Consider the following 21,541-nt stretch of genomic DNA (forward strand, 5'->3'; position numbering starts at 1 on the left):
ATTCAGTCTCTTTTAAAAATACTGCTTTTGAAAATAGTAATAACAGCTTCCAATGGTAATTTTAATCACTTGAAAACACCAATGAAATATTTTTGTTTTATTTGCTTGCATGCTTTTGTTAAATTCCTCACATTTGGCCCTGATTTGATCCCCAAACACTTGCTTTATCTGTTTGTAAATTTAGAATCGCTAAAAGTTGTCTTAGAAGGCATTTTGCCATCGTAAAGCTCAAATGAGGCCAACAAATCTTTTATCAAATTCCAAAGCTAACACAGAAGAATTAGTTCAGATTGTTAGGAAGCTGCTATTTATAGTTCCTGCTAGGGGTTTCCCACTGAGTAAAAGGTTAGTTCTCTACTTTGGGGGATTTTTATCAACAATGATAATTTACATTTATAAACTACTGCAGATGCTTGATTAAGAACAAACAAGACAAGAAGGTATCTCAGGAAATAAGAACTATTTAACAAAAATATTCTTTACTGGTGGCTATTTCCTTTTGCAACCTGTTAGTTTATATATTTTTTCTATACTGAACTTTAGAAAAATGTTTACTTTCTCTCATACTAAAACATTGTGTTGGTTTCTAAGTAAAGGTTATTAAAATAAGAAAAATAAAAATAAGTAACATTCTTGCCCACATTTGAGGAAATAAAAATCTCACAAGATCCAAGGAGTAATTAATATCCTACAGTGTGACATTTCAGTTATATACTCCTTTATTAGAGCTTTAGAAACATAAACACAGGGGCCCCTAGGTGGCTCAGTCAGTTAAGCAGCCGAGTTCAGCTCAGGTTGTGATCTCACAGTTTGTGAGTTCAAGCCCCATGTTGGGCTCTGTGCTGACAGCTCAGAGCCTGCAGCCTGCTTCATATTCTGTGTCTCCCTCTCTCTCTGCCCCTCTCCCACTCATGCTGTCTCTCTCTCTCTCAAAAATTAATAAACATTAAAAAAAAGAAACATAAACATAAAAAAGTGCCCAAGAAAAAACTATCCTTTTAAGTTAATAAGATGAAAGTCTAATATGGAACAGAGAAACAAAAAAAAAAAAAAAAAAACAAATGCAAAGGGTACCCTTAAAAATAAATTAACAAAAGAAAACAATATAAATTGAAACTAGAAAAAGAGTTTAATAAATCACAAATAAAGCAACTCAGGATATTTTGTTGCCAGTGTCCTTTAAATTCTTGGTTGATACAGGAAAACAACCATGAAACTATTAGAGGAGACAAAGTTGAATGTCTCTACCCAAATTCAACAATAGAAAGAGATAAGAGATATTGAATAATAAGCCTACAAACTGCCTCTAGAAATAGGAACAGTGCTCACATGGGCACACACAGTGGAGACAAGTGAATCCAAAACTTTTACCACTTCAGAGTTTTGACTCTAGTTATTTCTAACATATTTAATACTGAAATGGGGCCTCAACCACAGGAAAAGCAGAGATGAGAGAGACAAATTTCTTTTGTTTTCTTTCTTAATTTTATCTTTTTACATTTTCTCAGAACTAAAATCCAAACAAATTTCTTTCATGTAAGTTTTGTCCTAAAACATTTTTTTTAATGCATGCAACTTTTCCATAGTATATACATAACAAGATATGTATATTCTGACAAGTCCTGGTGCCATCTCAAAACTGAATTCAAGATCCACCTAAATAAAGCACAAAGAAGAAAAGAAAGCACATATGTGTGTGCACACACGTGCATATGCATTGATAGCTTGTTGGTGTCAATCAATCCTCATTTAAGTCTACAATGAGTCATGATTCAGAACACACGACATGTTGAAAATGGTTAAAATACTACTTATATACAAACATATAAACTGCAGCAAAGACCTATTTTCATGTTCTCCCAACCATTTTAAGATTTGAAAAATGACTATTTGAAAAAGTTAAAATAATTAAAATCATTTCACCTTTAATGTTATTATGACAGCTTCTGGATATGCCAAACCAACCATGTGATAGGACTTTCTGTACATCCTGAAAGAGAAAAATAAGTGTATATATAAAACTCATTTACTCAAAGTTTTCAGCTATTTTTTAAGAGATGAGGGAAAAGATTACTTTTGACTTTTTCAACTTTCATTTTTAGGGACAAGCTCCCTTTGTGGTAACGATGACAACTATGGTCACCATTTATTGAGCATCTACAATGTGGAATATGCTCAAATGAATTTGTGCACAACCACCCTACAAAGTCAATATGATTGACATCTTACCTGTAACTTCATCTTATTAAAAGAGACTGTCCTTTGTATATGCAACAAAGCATTCTAGCATGTCATCATATCAATGACAGAAGGGTATTCTTGTTTTGTGTTCATTTATGTGGCAAAATTTTCAATCCAGAAGCTGAAATGTCATTAAAATTATTGCCTTTATGTATTCCTTTCTTCTTTGTTTTTTATAAAATGTAAATTATAAATTATAAGAGACAATACATAGTATCATCAGAATTTATACAGCTTTTGTATTTTTAAGTTAATAATATTGGGGCAGACCATATTGACAAAAATTGCTTAAGTCTGTTCAAATTGTCATTTAATAAAATTTAAGAAAAATTATGCAGAAAGAACAAATTTATTTCTATTTTGATAGCATCAATAAAATGTTTTTATTAATCAGTAATTTGTTGGATTTTTTCCATCTTCTAATGGGCAACCAAAATGATATAAACCAAATATATGAAATGCCTCCACTGGTTCATGTGAGAATAGGATCAGTGTGATACCCCAATGTGTAGAAATAACAATAGGCTTCAATTTCAGAACTGGAAGATATATGGTTCATCCACAAAGTCCTGGGAAGAAAGAATTTATTAATCATATCCCTTTTTATATTATTAGTGCATAAGAAAGCTGCATTTATAGACTATATTGTTGTAACTTTTCCCAAAATGCCTGAATAAGATAATTATTTAATGATTATATCATTAGTTAAACAAGGGAGGTCAACATAAGAATAGTCACTTGGAAGTTTTGCAGCTTTCATAAAACCACTACAGAAGATGTTAACCTTTTTGATTCAATATACCTTCTATTAAAAATCTATAAGATGTATTACTTAATTTCTATGTAAAACCTATCTTTTCATAAAATAATAAATGCTAAAAATTCATGTTTCCCTTTTTAATCTTGACTTCTTGGAAGCTCAGAATTAAAATACTGCATTTGCATACATATCTGTCCTAGGTTTTCTTGATAAAGTATTTTGCCACTTTATTACAGAGACATTATTTATTTCTATATTTCCATTTTATATTTTAAATGACTCTAAATGATTTTTGAGTGTGAGTAATTGGTTATAATAAAAAATTATCCTTATCCTCTATCTCTATTGGAAGATTTCAGAGCAGTTTCTAAATAAAAATACTTATATTAATTACTCTACTGAGATAGGTGTAATTATTCTAGTCTTGCAGGGCAAGGAAACTAGCAATTACACTATAACAGACCCAGAAAATAATTATTGTCAATAATGATGTTTAGTTGTTTTGTGATTTTTTTTTTTGAGGCACCAGTCTTTTCTATTTTTCTAGTCATTAGAAAGGCACAGAAAGGCAGTAGGCTGTAACGAAGAGAAGACATACTTTCAATTACAGACTAGCTACTCACTATCTATGTGACCTTTGGAAAGCTATTTAATGTCACTCATCTGTAAAACAAGGATAATTATAAGCTTTTTGTGAAGAGTAAATGATGTAAATGCCTAGCATAATATAAGTCTCAACACAAGAAAGCCATTATTAGTATTAATGTTACTGTTCTCACTATTCTGCAGCCAGTGCTGTTGGCTGCAGTTCTTAGGTTCTTCAGGGCTCCCTGGGCTCTGTGGGAATTCTGGTGCTGTTTCCTTAGACCTGGAGTAGGTTGAGAAATGAGTATCAGCGCGCGTTTTCCTTACATGGAATGTAAAGAAAGACAAAGCAGATTATCTTTCTGAGGAGACAGAGAAACTTTCCCATTATTCTTTTCCAATCCTATAATTTGGAGTAAAATATTAGGACAAAAAATTAGGATGTTTGGAATCAGAATCGATGTAGGGGAAACCTTAATACAGTTGCCTCACACTTGAGTAAATAGCTGATATACTAGAAGTTGCTGAAAAAGAACAGTGAGTTTCCTAGGTTCCTTCAGGTGGTATAAGTTCAACTGGAAATACAGTGGATTATTTTTGGAAGTTTTTACTGCAATTGCAAAATATAATTCAAAACCTAAACAAAACAAAACAAAACAACACACACAAAATAAAAATGACTTTATGTCAGACACCGAGTTAGGTAAGAGACCAGTGGCAAATAAGAAAACTACATCTGCTGCTTTCACAGGGCTTACTGAGCAGTGAAGAGGGACAATAAATAAAAATATATGATTACAGGGGTGCCTGGGTGGCTCAGTCGGTTAAGCATCAGATCTTGATTGAGGCTCAGCTCATGATCTCATGGTCATGAGGTTGAGCCCCTAAGCGGGACTCAGTGTAGAATGAAGCAGGACTCAGTGTAGAACGTGGAGCCTTGCTTGGGTTTTCTTTCTCTCCCTCTCTCTCTGCCCCTCCCCCATTTATTCTTTTTCTCTCTCTCAAAATAAATAAACTACACACACACACACACACACACACACACACACATATATATATATACACACACACACATATATATATATATATAAAACAACACTAAGCACTATGAGGTAAACTGCTGGTTAGGGTAGAGAAAGTGATGAACAGTGTATACAGAGTACTCAGGGAAGGCCTCTGAAAAGACAGAAAGGACCAGGAAGGGGGAAGGGTGGGGAAAATCACTCTTGGTAGAGGGAATAACAGGACAAGTGGCCCCAAGGGAAGAAAGAGTTAGGGATCTTCATGGGGTTGAAATCAGAGCAGTACAGATACTCAGTTAAAAATAAAGGTAGCATTCAATAAGGTGAGAAGGTAAAAGGGGCCTAACCTGCAAATCCATGATACAGAAGTCACTTTTAATACTAAGTGAAATGGAAAATCAACCGATGGTTTTAAGCTTAAGAGTGACAGGGACTAATTTATATATTTAAAATTGACTTGTTTGGAGAGGGCACTTGTGGAAGAGGGAGGCCCAACTGGAAAGCTACTGTCCCATTTCTGATGGCAGGTAACAGAAATGGAGACTGGGATTGCAGGAGTAGAGATGGAAAAGCAAGTAGATTGGAGGTACTTTTGGATGAGCAAATTGCTGGGACCTGCCAAGGCACTGAGTCTTGGGAGGGGAGACTTTACAGGATGCTCAGGAAGTCTTTCTAACTTTCAAAACCGAAGACAATTATCTTTGAAAACTGAAGAGAAGCATATGCCATTATTTCTATCCACCTACTAAAGGGGCTACAAGAGTAATAAAGAGATTTCATTTCCTTGTGTTTGTAGCATATTGATTTCTTCCAGAGTGCATGCTGGTTTAGTTGTCTTAAGTACATTTTATATCTCTATAACCTACTAAGTAAAATATTTTATGTAGCATATGGAAAAAATGAAAATGTAGGATATCAATGTATTTTGCAGAAATCTTAATCTTTTATTGGGTGGGAATAGAAATTTACCTCCACAGTTTGCCTCCTTTTTAGTTTGCCAAGTTCTACAATATTTTCTTTAAAAAGACCAAATACATATTCTTTCAGCAAATCACACATACTGTCTTTTATCTGTGATTCTTTCACTGACTTTCTGAACTCCTATTGAGATGTTAATATCGATTTGATGTTAATGAGAATCAATAACTGTCACACACTTTCCAAAATTGTTTTTTTTTTTTTAAATGGGAATAGATATTCCTTCTCTCCAGCTCTGCTTCCCTGTTGCAGACTTCTGGTCCCACCCAGCAGAGTTGGGACCAGTTTATGCATCTTGTAAGGGGGTGTGGGTATCTCCTCACCACACTAATGGAAGATTCTGTTATAAAAGCCAATTAGATATGGTTAATAAATACTCAAAATAATTTAAATAATCACTGACTGGTTGTTATTGTATATAATATAGGCACAAGCCAAGATACTTCAAGCTTTATGTGCTGTATTTATATTTTCAAATGGCATCAAATACTTCTTGCAATGCATTCTCATTTACATTTTTAGAAATCCAAATGTGTTCCTATTGTTCCTTTAACAGAGGAAAATTAAAGTTTATAATGTTCATTCAAATTAATAAGTAGAGATGTCAAAAGATGAAAAATGATGTGGTCTCTCTTAAATTTAAGTACATTGACAAAAAATTCTCCATTCCTCAATTTTATTAGTTTCAAAAATGTTTCATCTTTTTATATATCATTTAATATAATTTAATTGTTTTTTAATCTAAGAGATTTCTAAAGACTAATTTTTTAAATTGTCAGATGTAACACGTTTATTTCAAGTCTTTAACTTTAATTCTAGAACATCTTGTTTCCTAGATAGAAAAAAAAAAAAAAGCCTGTATTCTTAAGGGCTAAATGAATATAAAATTAGGCCACATCAACATGTATTTCACAGGGCTCCTGGATGGCACCTTGTGGTTAAGCCTCAAACTCTGGTTTCTGCTCAGGTCATGATCTCATGAGTTTGTGGGTTCAGCACCCCTGACCCACACACACCCCCTCCTGTTCACCCCCCCCCCCAGTGGGGCACTGGGCAGCATGGAGCCTGCTTGGGATTCTCTCTCTCTCTCTCTCTCTCTCTCTCGTTCTTTCTCACACACGCTCTCTTTGCTCCTCCCCTGCTCATGCTCTCTTTCTCTCCCTCAAATTAATAAACTAAAAAACAAAAAACAAAACAACAGCAACAAAACCATGTATTTCACATCAGAAACTACAGCGATTTGATTTGGTGCTTCTAGGAGCCCTCAAGTATTCCTTGCTTCAGTGACAGAAATGTTAAAAAACTCTTCAAAAGCTCATGGGATCTTTCCTTCCATGATGGAAAGAGGATGGTCTTTTCACTTTAATACAGAGAAAGGCCCGTTTGATTTTAGTATGTAGTACAGAACTCATTTTTCTGAAGTGTTACATTTTACAGGTAAAATTAGTTGTGTAACATATGAGTGTGTTATAACTTCTTAAACAGTTACTCACAAAGGTTCATTTGAGGGCACTGGTCAGTCAAGTCTTTGCTTTTAGTCTTTATGTCATTTTAAAAGAAATAAAAATAATAAACCCAGGATAAAACATTTTTGTTATAGGCAAGCTCATAATAAAGCCCTAAATTTGTTCATTCTATGTATACTTATAATTGAAGTTTTCTTCAAGAAGCAAAATATTTGACTCACATAACTTTGATATGGTAAGTTTATCTCCTGCTTTCCAAATTTTATCATCTTGAGATACTAACAGTTTCACTTACCTTTCCACAAAAATTCCAGCTTGAACAGCATGCACGATGCTTCGAAATTTTGGCTTTTCCTCAGATTTCTTTTTCATCATCCCCATTTTCCGTGTAAAAGTAGAAGCCAACCAGTCCCGTACTTCCAATGGGACTGAATCAGTCTGAATGTCACTGAGCTCATCATCGGTATCCAGCAGTCTTCTACAAAAATGTATACCGATTAAACTTGAGGAAAAAGTGAAGAAAAACTGATAACAAAACAAACACTGCAATAGGACTTAAAATACAGCAAATCACTCTCTGATCACCCCTCGATATGAGCTGTCTCAAAAAAGGAAAATGATTGGACTAACATTTGGAAAGCTCTGAATTCCTCAAACTGATTCTCTTCTGAAGGCAAGCACTAGGGCCTTGAACATTTGCAGCTTCCCCAACATTGAAGTGTAGCAATACCAGTCTGAAGATATCAATTAATATACTATTCTTGTAATGAATAAAACTAAAATAGAGAAGAAGTTTCATAAACAGATGTCTGTTATTAAAGGAGGCAACTGGAGTGGAAAGAACAAAGGGGACTGGAAGTTGTAAAAGTCGCCTTGTAGTTAATAATCTTGGGTATAAATGGTACTGATAGCACAAGCTATTTGAATAAGGCCTTGGTGTTCACAAAAGTCATTCACATGTGTTATTTCATTTGATCAGGATCTCTACATTTTAGGAAAATAATAAATTAAGTACTCTAAAAGATATTTATTCCGATAGCAGCACCACAGTTTAAAAAGTGAAGAAAAAAAAAGAAACAAATGGATTATTTTGAAAGCTCATTTTAGGTGACAGAGCCAGTGGAAGTGGAAGAGAAACACTTCTGGCTTCTTGAGGAAAACTTTAGTATTTTGCTCTCCTGAGGGTGGGGATCGGTGGGTTTAGAATTGCTGGCTGAGGAAATCAACAAAGTGAGTGAGGAAGCAATTGGGCACTGTAATCTCTGCAGATCTCTGCAGATCGGGGTGCTCTGTCACTCTCCTGTATAAGCTCCACACAGACAACACTGACTGGACTGATGGGTAGTAATACCTGGCCTTAAGGCTGGTCAGCTCCAATCACCCAGAACTCCCGAAAGGTCTGAACTGGCAAGATAGTGTGAAAGGCTCCCCACAAAATATAGAAACTCTACAGAGCGATTGAGCTTTGCCTCCAGAAAGAACAGAGGCCAGCTCTGTCTCATTTGACTTCATTATTTCCTTGTCAGTGCACCAGTTTAATAAATCCTAGGTATTTTTAGCACATTGTAGTTTTGACTTTTGGATTCCATTCGCTTGGGTAAATCTCTTTGTACAGAGTGAAGCCTAAGAATCATAGGCTGATGGAAGGTAGCCAGAAATGACAGTGTGTGCTAAAGCCTCCAGAACAAGTCACACTAACTTGAGAGGGCAGGGACCAAGTAAAGGGCAAAAAAAATTAGAAAGGCCACCCAAAGCACCCAGTGTTACCAAAAAAGGCTCAAAAGATTATATGATGACCTCTATGTGCTGCTGTTCTCTATAAACAGAGCACAGTCATTCGCCAGTATTTATTTTTCATGGTATTAAATAAGCACAAATGCATTATGAAATAACTTATGACAAAATATATACAACTTAATGTCTAGAGTTACAAAACCACATGTATACATATGAAGACCAAAAAAACTTACATAATTGGAACTTAATACTGATTAATACTTACATTACATCATTTTTAACTTTCTTTCGGAACTTACGTTTGAGTGGTTCTGATTTACCCTTAACACACTGACACTGTAACTCAAAGCAAAATACTTTTTTTAGCATTTTGTCCATTTCAAATGGACAATTATAGCAAGATATTACACTACATGGTTTGGAAATTCAGGGCTTATGGCATTTCTATTATTTCTTATCCAGTGATCAAATAAAGCTACAGAAGAGGGCAGGTGGATTTGAGAATCATTGTGGTGTAATATTGTGATGTCACCAAACTCCAAGAATCCTACTGCTGCCTTGTTTTATCAGCTACTTGAAGTAGAATGACACATTGTAATGGTGGCCAATTGATTCTTTACAAATTTGATATTGATGACTGTATGTCTTAAACTCATAAGTTATCCAAGACAGACCATCAAACATGACAAAATCAGCCTATGGAAATGAGATTTCATATGTGGATGTGGGATCAGGAGTCTGGTAATTCTTAATCATGATGCATGATGTCATTCATTAAGAAGGAAAGAACATACGGGGGTATGTGGGTGGCTTAGTCGGTTAAGCGTCTGACTCCTGATCTCAGCTCAGACCTTGATCTCAGGGTTCTGAGTTCAAGCCCCACATTGGGCTGCATGCTGGGTGTGAAGCCTACTTAAAAAATATGTAAAAATAAAAAAAATAAGAAGAAAAGAGCATATAATCTTGGAGAAAGAGTGATATGAATTCATTTGTGGATATAGGAATAAAGGAAGAGTGTGTAAAGAGGAAAGCATGAGCTATGGTACTCTCTAATTAAAAGCAAATTTTGAAAAAGCAACAAATACCTCTTCAGTGGTTAATTTTATATGTTAAACATGGCTAGGGCATGGTGCCTGTTATTTGGTCAAACACCCAGTCTAGGTGTTGTGGTCAAGGCGTTTTTCAGATGTGAAAGCGGATTACCTTCTATAATGTGAGGGTGCCTCATTCAATTAATTGAAGGCCTTAAGAGATAAGACAGAGATTCCCTAAAGAGGAAGGAATTCTGTCTTCGAATTGCCTTCAGACTACAGATTGCAACATTTACTCCTGCCAGAATTTCCAGCCAGGGTCAGCCTGTTCTGCAGATTTCCGTTTTGCCAGCCCCCACAATCACATGAGCCAATTCCTTAAAATCAGTCAATTTCATTCTCCTCTCTCTTGCTTTTTCTCTCTCATTCTCTTCCTCTAATAATATAAAGAGTAAGCAGATATATATCTTTATATATATAAGCTATATATATAAAGGCTAAGAAAGAATATTTCCATCATTCACAAACACTCTGTGGTAACTACCAGCATGGATTATAAATAAGAGAGATGACAAAGGCACAAATCCATCTTATATTAATATTCAATTAACAAAGCAAGTCAATTGTACTTCCTGTTTTGAAATATAAAAAGTCATTGGCAAGGAACTAAAATGCCTTTTTAGCTATTATGGATCTAAATGCCACACTGTCTTTCCATGTCTTAATAGCTCTTTTTTCTAAGGTGCATTTCGCTTTGAAATTCTTTATTGCTGAATCACAATCTATTGTATGGATATACTAGTTTGTTTACACATTCAACCAAGGTTACCTTGGTTGATTCCAAGTTCTGACAATTACAATAAAGCTGTAAAAATAGTTGTATGCAGAGTTTTCAAGTTAATTTGAATAAATACCAAGGACCACAATGGTTGGATCGTATGGTAAGAGTGTTTTGTTTTTTAAGAAACTTCCAAACTGAAGAAGTGGCTGCATTCCTACCAGCAATGAATGAGAGACAGACCAAGCCACCAGCATCTCTCTCCTGGTCTGCTGCAGTAGCCCCCTACCGGTCTCCTGGTCTCCTTGTCCTGATGCCCTTCTGCAGCCAGAACGCTTCTTTTAAAGTATGAGTCGGGCCATGTCAATGCCTAATTCATGTCCTACATAGCTCATCACAAGCTGTGTCTCTCTACCTTCATCTCTTAACCAGTTTCCCCTCACTCACTTTGTTCTAGCAACACTGACTTCCTTGCTGTGCTTAACCCTGCCAGGCTTCCTACTGCTTTTGGGTCTTTGCACTGGCTGTTCGCTTTGCTTAGCATCTCTTCCCAATTTGAGGGGATCATTTTCTCACTGTATTTGGGTAAAGAGGGCTTCCTTGACTCCCCTACTCAGTTAGTTAACACCTCTATTCTGTCTTTTTGTCCTACTGTAGACTTCTTAGCACTTGATATCATGTTGTATGTATACTAGTTTGTTTATTCATTTTATGTTTCATCCCCTAAACTGTAAAGATCTTGAGAGCAGAGAGTTGTTCTGATTTTGTGCATTATTGTATCACCAGCATCTACAACAGTGCATGGCACAGAGTAAGAGATGAACATGTATCTCTTGAATAACTAGAAAACATTCAGAAATACTATAAGTGATTACCTTTGAGGAGTAGAATGAGGATAGGAATGATAAAAGAAATTTTAGTCTTTAGAGTCCTGTGTTATTTGATTGATAAGCAGCAGTAGCAGCAGCATGGGAGTAAATTCACTGCTGTGAATCATCGTCTTCATTGCCTTTAGGTTAATTTGCCCTTGAATAACCCCTTAATTTTTGAAGCAAATTATGGGGAATCATGCATATTTGGTGTGGAAAAGTCATTAAACATTTTTATGGCATTTTGAACTATAGGCACAGGAAAAAGAAATTTTAAAAATTCTATACACTGTTTGTATGCCTTTAGCCAAGAAAGTCAATACAGCAAAACCTTGGATTGCGAGTAACTTGTCTGCGAGTATTCTCTGCAAGGTAGTAAACATTTCTAATAAGTTTTAAATTGACAAAGGAGTGATGTCTCACAATACGAGTAGTACATGGTGCCGAACATCACATGATCACAACTGAGCCAATGTTTCTTCTCTCTCTCTCTTTCTCTCTCTCTCTCACTTGCTTGTTCACTCGCTGTGGAACTGTGGGTGATCATCAATGCAATGTCACATTTCTGTGAAATGCTCAAAAAGAGGCAAAAGCAAGTGTCATTAGATAGGTTCCTTGTTAAAGCTGCACGAACAGAAAAAGATGCCATTGAGCCAATAGACAGCAGTGATTCCATTAGTGATAGTGAAAATCATCCTACACGATAACCCTCCTCCTCTCGTCTCCCTCAGACCACCCATGAAGGTTTTCAAAGGTAAGTCACAGGTTAATTTGTTAATTTTTCTTTATATTTTCTATTTTCTTTATTATTTTGTATCATATTACAGTACTGTGATCATTTTTATATGAATATTTTTGGGTTGTGGAATGAATCATCTGAGTTTCCATTATTTTTTATGGGGAAATTCGCTTTGATATACAAGTGCTTTGGATTACAAGCATGTTTCCAGAACACATTATGCTCACAAACCAAGGTTTTACTGTATTTCTGTTAAATACTAACTCATACATTCCTTTCTCAACTATAGTAAGACATTGTTAATGAAGCTATAAATAAGTTGTAACAGATTCACGAAGGTGATTATTCCAGTTTAGAGAAAAGAAAGTTGAATAAAAGACATGTGAATAAAGACATGTGAATAAAACCTAAATATAAACACATTTTAAAAAGCCAACACACCTAATGGCACATATTTCTCCCCACTCATCTCCATCTCTCTCTTCTCCCTTATTCATTTTCCCTTTCCCTGACACCTGCCTTGTCCACTCTGTCTTCCCAGCTCTGAGCACCACAAGGACTCTTTAGGTTTCATTTGATCTTGCTAGATATGGAAGAAGCAAAAACTATAGTATAATGTGGAATAACAGTCTTGGGCTTTTGTTAGAAGAATGATCATAAACAGTTTTCTTGAGACATGTGAAAACACCTGAATATTTACATAAGATTATGCCACATGTAAAACACATAGGACTACGCTTGGCCCCATTTCATTTTTGGAATAAATGTGTACAAGTTGATAAAACTGGATCCCAAATACTATAATTAATTTTGCTTTAAAAACCTCCAATGGTTCAATTGCTCTTCATCCTAATGTTAGGTGGCAGAGTGAGCATAATTGTTTGTATCCTGAGTGCTCTTAAAAAATACTTTGTGTTTAAGAATCTTACAACCTGAAGACACAGTCATTGGTGCATTTCCCTTAGGAATTCTTAAAGTGCACAATATACAAAAGCAATGATAAAGAGTATATGTGTAATATGTTATCACTGTTGACTTCTGAGAAATGCTTCCTCTGTTTCTTTTTTTAGTGCCAAAAGGGTCAATAAAGCAGAAAGTGAGGGGTCCTTAAGCATGGGTATAGATGGGGGGCCACGGAGTCATGAAAACTGACCTCCTGCCCAATCATTGCTCAACTGATCCTCGGGAGCTATTTATACCCCAAATTTTCTCTTGAAATCAGATGACACAACTCCCAAAGGGCTTATATTTTGAACTAGAAAATCTGCAGGAGAAGGGACTAAAGAAGGAGGCGGCCACGGAAGGAGAGGTCATGAGATTTTGACTTTTACAATTATATCAATGAAAATATTTCTGTCCACAATGGACTCTTGGAATATGGTTACATCAGTGTACCCACACAGTTATTTGCAGGCAATTGGTGCCCACATTTACACCTACTGAGTATTAAAATGCAAGTGTTGAATGCAATTAGACACTGGCTTTGTAAGTTTGAAAATGTATCTTCCCTGCTTTACTCTTCATATAAAGGACACACTTCAACAAGCAACTAAGTCATTCAATTCTGCCCCTAATGTTTGCTGGGCCCAAGGCAGGAGCACATTTCTCTCAAATACCATATAATTAAGTATTTTAAAGTTATACATCAAATGAATACATTATTAAATGTGTTTTATACTCCTACCTTTTAATAAGCTTCATAAAAGCCTGGGCAAGTTGAGTTTGAATCGAGAATTCTCAACTCCTTGCATGACAAGCCTGGGCCAACTGGCTGTGGCTGCCCCTCTGCACCTGTCTAACCTCCTGCTCAGTGCCTTACTATGTAAGTAGGTGGGCTTTGCAGCCTTCCCGTATACTCTCATCAACCTGCCCAGCTTTGAAATCAGCTGCTTCTTGGCCACTCTTTAGGGGTGATGGGATGCACATACCAAGAGTGTCTTGGTTCCCTCAGGAGGAAAGACCTAAAGAAGAAGCCTGTTAAGACTTGGGAGACAGGCTAGGGAATCTTTGGGCAGAGAATTCTGGGGTCTCAGTGCTCAAAATATGGGAGAGGAGCACAGTGGGCAGGACAGGGAATTCCACAGTCCAAGAACCTAGAAGAGGGAGAAGAGCATGAGTTTCAGGTTCTTCTTGGCTTGAAGACCTGTCACCCTAGGGAAGGGGCACACCAAAAATGAGCCATCATTGAGCACTCCAAAATGAGGGGCAGTGTCCAGAAAAGCTATTATAGTGACCTTGGGCTAAGGATGGTATTGAACTCGTACATGGTAAATACCTTCTAAGTGAGCCCTCCAGGGATAGCTGGGGGAATTAAGAGAAATTGATCATTCTGCAATATGGGTATTTGGGTGTGTGTGTGTGGGGGTGGTAAGTGGTTCTCACACAGGCAAATCCATTAGTGTTATTTCTTGGATTAATACATACTTATGCTCTGAGCTGACTGCTGCCCCCCCCCACCAAAAAACAAAAATGAAAACAAAACAAAACAAAACAAAACCCTAAGAGTAGTACTAAAGTTTCGCTCAGACCTCAGAGTTATCTGAGGATAGAGATGATAATGCTGTTAACTTTGTCACTTACTATGAATCAGATGAGGAGCCAAGCTTTATCTAATTAATCCTCACAATATGACCATGATGAAAATACAATTATTATCAGTGCCCTAATTTTACTGATGAATAAACTGAAGCACAGACACCTTAAAGGATTTGCTCAAAGTCATACAACCAGGAATGGCTGTGCTGCTTTTTGAGCTCAAGTCTGTCTGATTTCAGAGTTTGAGTTTTTAACTACTCAGCTATCCTTTCCCTCAAATGCATGTTTTCTTGCTAAGTTCCCAGACTACCTTCACATTAGGCAATAATATGAGTGATCATTATTTACTATCTCATCTCTACCATGAAATTTAGGGTTAAAAATAATTGATCTTAAAAAAAATCATAAAGAAATTTGATTTTTCAAGTCCCTGGCCCACCAGGGAATTTCTGATTGGAGGAAGCTTAAATTTATTTTTCAAAACTGGTATGTTGAATCATTTTCACATAGAGAAATATATATGGATAGTAGAATTTCAGGGTACTTTGAAATACAATAAATTAAATTTTGGGATGAGAATAGGTGATACATTTGAAATGCCATATTGACTTGTCAGTAACCTACTTCCTGAGTGTGAAATACACTTGAATTAATTCTTCCAGGCTACCACCCAAGCACATTTATTTACTTATTTATTATTTATTCCTTGTTTTGTTCCAAAAAGGATTTAAGATGTCAGGCTTACAAATTTTTTCAACAGTTTTGTTGTTATTGTTGTTGTTGTTGGAAGTTTCCTTTCCTTTTTTCTGTCTACTTGATAACTTTCTTCTTTTGGTTTTATTAGTCTTTTTTTTTTTGAACTGTAAGAAGATGATAATTATATTTGAGTGACTATTGAGACTGAATATTTGGGTGGACAAGTTAGTTATACTGACCTTAGCTTAATTCTCAAGAGGCAAATCTCGGCTAAAACAAAACCAGCTAAGGAGAATATTAAAGTTCGATGCAGCTTTCTTCAAGGTCTAAGGAGGTTTCTGTGCTTCCTCCATACCCATCCAAGGAAGCAGAGGCCTAGGCAGAAGAGGTTCCATCCCACAAAACAGGCAGAAGGGGCCAGGGGAATGTTGGAGAAGGAGTCTGAGGAGAAGTCAAGTTGCTTGGACAGTTGGGATTCAGATTGTATTTTTTGAGTCAGTTGGGAGATGGAAATGGAGGGAATGGATAAAGCAGAAAACTACCCTAGGCCTGACTGATGACTCTTGGCTTTTCACCAGAAAGTCCTCTTGGCTCAAAAATATCTTTAAAAACATTCCATTAGGCACAAAGCTTCACATTCTATTAAATACCAATGTTTTTGATTAATAAGCATCCTCTGGTTAGGAGAACTTCCCTAGAGTCAAACTCTTGGCTCCATCACCTTTTAGTTGTGTGGTCTTAGAAAACATCCTTCATCCTAACTGAGTCTCAGTTTCTTTGCCAATAAAAGAGAAATGGTAATAATCGTATCCCCAGTACTTGGGTTATGAGGATGGAATGGATAAATGCACAGAAGCACTTAGAAAAGTGTCTGTCACAAAGCAAGTCCTCAAAGAACCCCCATTATTTACACATCTGCATTAGTTAGTCTAAGCAGACTTCGTGCTTAGTTTGAGACATCGTGGGAAAAATTCAGCACCTCTTGTTTAATGCCCCTAATCTATGGTGGAATTTCAAAATGACTTTGGAAAGCCAAAGAATAACATAAAGAGTCTATGGATTGGGGCACCTGGGTGGCTCACCAGTTAAGTGTCGTACTTTAGCTCTGGTCATGGTCTTGTGGTTCATGTGTTTGAACCCTGCATCTAGCTCTGTGCTGACAGCTCAGAGCCTGGAGCCTTCTTGGGATTCTGTGTCTCCCTCTCTCTCTGCCCCTCCCGTTTGTGTTCTCTCTCTCTCCCCCCCACACATGTAAATAAACATTAAAGAAATTATAAGAAAAAAAAGAGTCTAGGGGCACCTGAGTGGCTCAGTTGGTTAAGCGTCTGACTCTTGGTTTCAGCTCAGGTCATGATTTTACGGTTCATGAGATTAAACCCTGTGTCAAGCTCTGCACTGGCAGTGCAGAGCCTGCTTGGGATTCTCTGTCTCCCTCTCTCTCTGGTCCTCCCCAGCTTGCACTATCTCTGTCTCTCTCAACATAAATAAATAAACTTCAAAAAAATTAAAAAAAAAAGAGTCTATGGATCAGAAAGAGTCAGTGGGAGGAATTTCCAAAAATAATTTTTACCTACTTAAAAATTTTACCTGGTAAAATAGGCGAATTCATAGAAATAAAAACTAGAACCAAGTTTCCAGGGGCTGAAGGGAGGAGGAAAGTGGGGTTTGTCATTTAACGGGTACAGAATACTTTGGGATGATGAAAAAGTTGTGGAAGTTGACAGTGAGATGGTAGAACAACATTGTAAATGTACTTAATTCCGCTGAATTGTACACTTTAAAGTGGTTAAAGTAGTAACTTTGATGTTTTTCACATCTTATCACAATACAACAATATCTACTTAGTATTGATCTTCCTGCCTCATTGTCCAGGGAATAGATTCTTCTAATTGGAGAAGTGAGACGTGAGAGAAGGGCGTTCCATTCTTCATCTACCTGTGTGTCTTTCCAAGGATTACTGAGAGTGCTAGGTTGGAGGAAAAGGGTGGCTTGCAGGCCAGAGATGAAGCCTAAGAGCCAATAGTTTCCCAGATCTGAGACAGGTGACCACACCACAAATCAAAACACAGGACTGCCTCCCCTGTGCCCAAGACTCATAGCTGTGAGGAACTGCTAATGTCCAGTTCAGCACCTCTTGTTTAATTCTCCTAATCTATGGTGGAATTTCCCAGTTGAAGGAGGCATTTCGGCACAAAGTTATCTCATGTACCAGTCAGGACAATATTTGGGCCACATTCTTAATAAAATCTTATGATTCTAACCATTAAATTTCTAACATTCTTTCACTTTTTTGTAGCCTCATTTTGACATCCTTGAAGGCTGTAGTTCTCAAAAGGTGGTTCCTAGACCAGCAGAATCAGCAGCACCTGGGAACTTCAAGGCTCTACTCCAGACCTACTAACTTAGAAACTTTGGAGGTGGAGACCAGCACTCTGTTTTAACAAGTCCTCCTGATGACTGTCATGAACACTGAAGTTTGAGCACTGCTCTCACCATTTACGGCTTGCCAATTAATGGAATACCTCTGCCAAGAAAACATGATTCAGTTACATTCCATAACATGGATTTAGCAGCATTGTTACTTCCATTCGCCCAATATTTCACTGTCGGAGATAAAGAATGTTGGTGAACTATCGGGAAGGTACCTTAATAAATATTTTATACTGATGTTACAAATGAGAATTATCTGTATGTTACTTAATTGCAAAATACAAAAGGTTATTTCTCAACTGAGCAGGGGTGAAGCATGGATAATAAGAGTTGCAATATGCTTGGAGGACAGGAGTGTGAGGAAGACAAAGAACGTATTTCCTTCTAAACCTAGGAGGCCAAAATACGACAAGAATGACAAGAGGGAGTTAACAATAGCCAAACAGAATAGCAAAATAATTATCAATGTACACAGACTCTCCTTCATAAATATTTGTTGAATAAATGAATAAACGTATTAAAACATGGGCAGAAAATCTCTAGTTTTAGTGGTTGTTAAACTTTTCAGATATTTACAGTAGTTAGTAGAGGGAAAAAGTTCATTTTTGTTGTTTATTTTGATGCATATACTATATATGTTAACATTTTCAGTCAGGCCCTGCTTTATATGTGAAAAGATGATATCCCAAAATATTTTTACAAATATTTGCTGTTACCCTGTGGCCCTTTGTCCATATAGAGAGCCGATTATATTTGCTGACTCAAGTTATATATGAAACACAATTATCTGAAGGGGGAAAACTCCTGTTCCTTGAGTTTCAAAATCTAGATACCAGACAAGGAGGAGAGGCTCAGCCAAAGACAGTGGAAGACTATATAATGAGTCAGAGTAGGGTTTCCATTCCTATGCGTGTGCAAAGACGCCCTCGGTTACACAAGAGAAGTCACAAAGGAAGACAGAAGGGATCTTGAGAAGGGATGCTGAATCCTGCCTGACCTTCTCCAAACAGAAAAACCCTGAGGAGGGTGACAGCATACCCCCAAATAATTTCTCAGGATCCTGGAACAGAAGAGAGCTGAATGCCTCACCCACCTCCAGCCCCCACTTCTGAAGGGAACTGGAGGACAGCAAGATCCCAGTGCTGAGCTGGTTGGTGTGTGTCTAGACGGACAGCCTCAAAGATGATGGTGACTCAGCCCAGACTGATGGAGATGGCAATGAGAGAAAAGTGAGGGAGAGTACACAGAGACAAAATATATTTGGGAAGTAGGTTTGCTGATAAAATATGGTAACGAATAAGGAAATAATGCCCTTGTATTTAAAGAGAAAAGTCTTAAGTATTTGACTTTCCAGTACTCAATCCTTGCCAAAGGACCATGTATTGTTGTTTAGCTGTATCATGGAATCAATATGTTTTGTGGGCTACCTTGGAAACTGAATCAACCTATTACTTGTTTTAAAGGAAAATAGAGTGTGAATCATGAGTAGCTAACTTAGAAATCATACATTTGTGTTAGGACTTATTAGGATAAGACGACTGCCTGGATGGCTTAGAGATTAAGAATTTGAGCTTTGAAACAAGGCAGACCTATGTGGCTATTAGGATGCTCTCAACAGCAAGTGACATCATAGCTAACCTGAAGTGGCTTAAATAATAGGACCATTTATTATTTTCCTTCAGGAGAAAACTAAAGGTAGGTTGACTCCAAGAAGGGCTTATTTTTAAAGTCAGCAGGTGGATAACATCATCAAGGACTCAGGTTTCCTCCATCTTTCTATGCTGCCAACTTTTAGTGTTAGATTTAGCTTTATGCTTATGGCAAGATGGTTGTATCAGTTTCAAGCATCAAACTCAGATACAGCAAAACTCAGAGGCACAGGACTCCTGTTTTATGGAGAGGAAAGCTTTTGCCCACAGTCCCATCAGTCTTCCTTTTATATTCCATTGATCAGAATTGCATCATACATCCATATATAAACTCACTGGTTAGGGAACTGGAGACTAATTACTAGTTTAAATCAATTAAGATTTCACTCACTGTGACCCTGGGCCTGGAATTGGTCTTCCATGAATCATTTGTCTTTGCAGAGAAGAGTAAATAATTAAAAAAAAAAAAAGAATGAGTTGTGTTGTCAAGGAAGAAGAGAAGAATGAATGTTGAATTTAAGTTTGAACTTGTCTCTGACACTTAATAATTATATGATCCTAAGCAAGTCCATTTACTTTCTTCATGCCTCAAGTTTCTTAACTTTCTAGTGGAAATAATATAAATATCTAATTTATAGGATTTTTTGAGAATTATATGTAATCATAAATGCAAACTGCATAATAAGTTTCCTTGGGTATAATTAATTGTCAAACAATTATTATTAATATCATTATTAGGAAAGAATAATATTTAAAGTGATATTTTTTCAAATCCAGTAAATATTCATTTATATTTTATTGACCCCAGGGGCACCTGGGTGGCTCAGTTGGTTGAGCGTCCCACTTCGGCTCAGGTCATGATCTCGCAGTTTGTGAGTTCGAGCCCTGCGTCGGGCTCTGTGCTGACAGCTCAGAGCCTGGAACCTGCTTCAGATTCTGTGTCTCCCTCTCTCTCTGCCCCTTCCCTGCTTATGCTCTGTCTCTCAAAAATGAATAAAAGCTAAAAAAATTTATATTTTATTGACCCCAAATTTCACAAACAGTAAGATCTTATATAATACATGGAGCTCTTTCTTGTTTGTCATCTCTCAAAAGATCTGGTCAGATTTTTTTTCTCCCTTTTCACCACTGAGGCTGTTTTTGAAAGTTTGTAGAAAGTAACACACCACAGATGGACGAAAATATGAAAATCACCCAAAATGTACCGGCACTTTTTCTAAGCCTGGTTTTCACACTCCATCCACCGGGTGAGAACAGCCTACAAACACATCACTCCAAACAACCACCCCTCTCTACAACTCACACCATAAAAATGGAGTTCATAAAAATCATAATTTGCTTTTTAGTGATTCACTGAGCTCCAACAGTGTCTTAGCACATACCTTTCAACTTGATTTCCTCAGAGACCCCTCCAAATAAAATCAATCTAATACATAAGGCCCATATCTGTAAATGCTCCCTCACTAAGCAAATGATAAGCAGCTTCCTCCTATCACCCTGCTGGTGGCCAGGGTAGGTTAGGCATGAGCAGATCTTTATAAGGGACTTTGTAACCATGGATAAAACCACAGAATTCCAGAACAGAAAGGGGCTGGAGACTTCATCTTCCACGCAAGAAAACCAGTGACTAGAGAAAGAAGAAATCACAAACACTTGCCCAGGGGCTTATCCTTAGCAGGAGCAAAACCTGGATAGGAGTTGTTCCAAATCCCACACAGATCCTGATCCAGGTCCCCTACGTGTGGTACTAACATAATTTTCACTCTAGAGAGGACAAAGTTGTTATTGTTTAGTGGAGTACTTTCCACCATTCTCAATTCTTTGGCATGAGATTTATTTTATTTTCTTAATATAATTTATTGTCAAGTTGGCTAATATACAGTGTATACAGTGTGCTCTTGGTTTTGGGGGTAGATTCCCGTGATTCATCGCTTACATACAATACCCAGTGCTCATCCCAACAAGTGCCTTCTTCAATGCCCATCACCCATTTTCCCCTCTCCCCTGCTCCCCACATCAACGTTT

At 36.9% G+C, this 21,541-nt stretch overlaps 1 protein-coding gene across 6 annotated transcripts in view; it reads right to left on the reverse strand.

Annotated features, from left to right (window-relative positions):
- The window catches only part of PDE1A (phosphodiesterase 1A), a 326,532-nt gene that overhangs the window by 62,232 nt on the left and 242,759 nt on the right, over positions 1–21,541 (reverse strand). For all 6 annotated transcript variants that reach the window (XM_030326584.1, XM_030326583.2, XM_030326582.2 and 3 more), the window contains 2 exons: positions 7,348–7,530; positions 1,924–1,990 (listed from right to left, as the gene is read on the reverse strand). In XM_030326584.1, the coding sequence (XP_030182444.1) occupies positions 1,924–1,990; positions 7,348–7,530 (250 nt within the window). The remainder of the gene's footprint in view (positions 1–1,923; positions 1,991–7,347; positions 7,531–21,541) is intronic.

This window comes from Lynx canadensis, chromosome C1, assembly GCF_007474595.2.
Source record: "Lynx canadensis isolate LIC74 chromosome C1, mLynCan4.pri.v2, whole genome shotgun sequence".
Classification (NCBI taxonomy): domain Eukaryota; kingdom Metazoa; phylum Chordata; class Mammalia; order Carnivora; family Felidae; genus Lynx; species Lynx canadensis.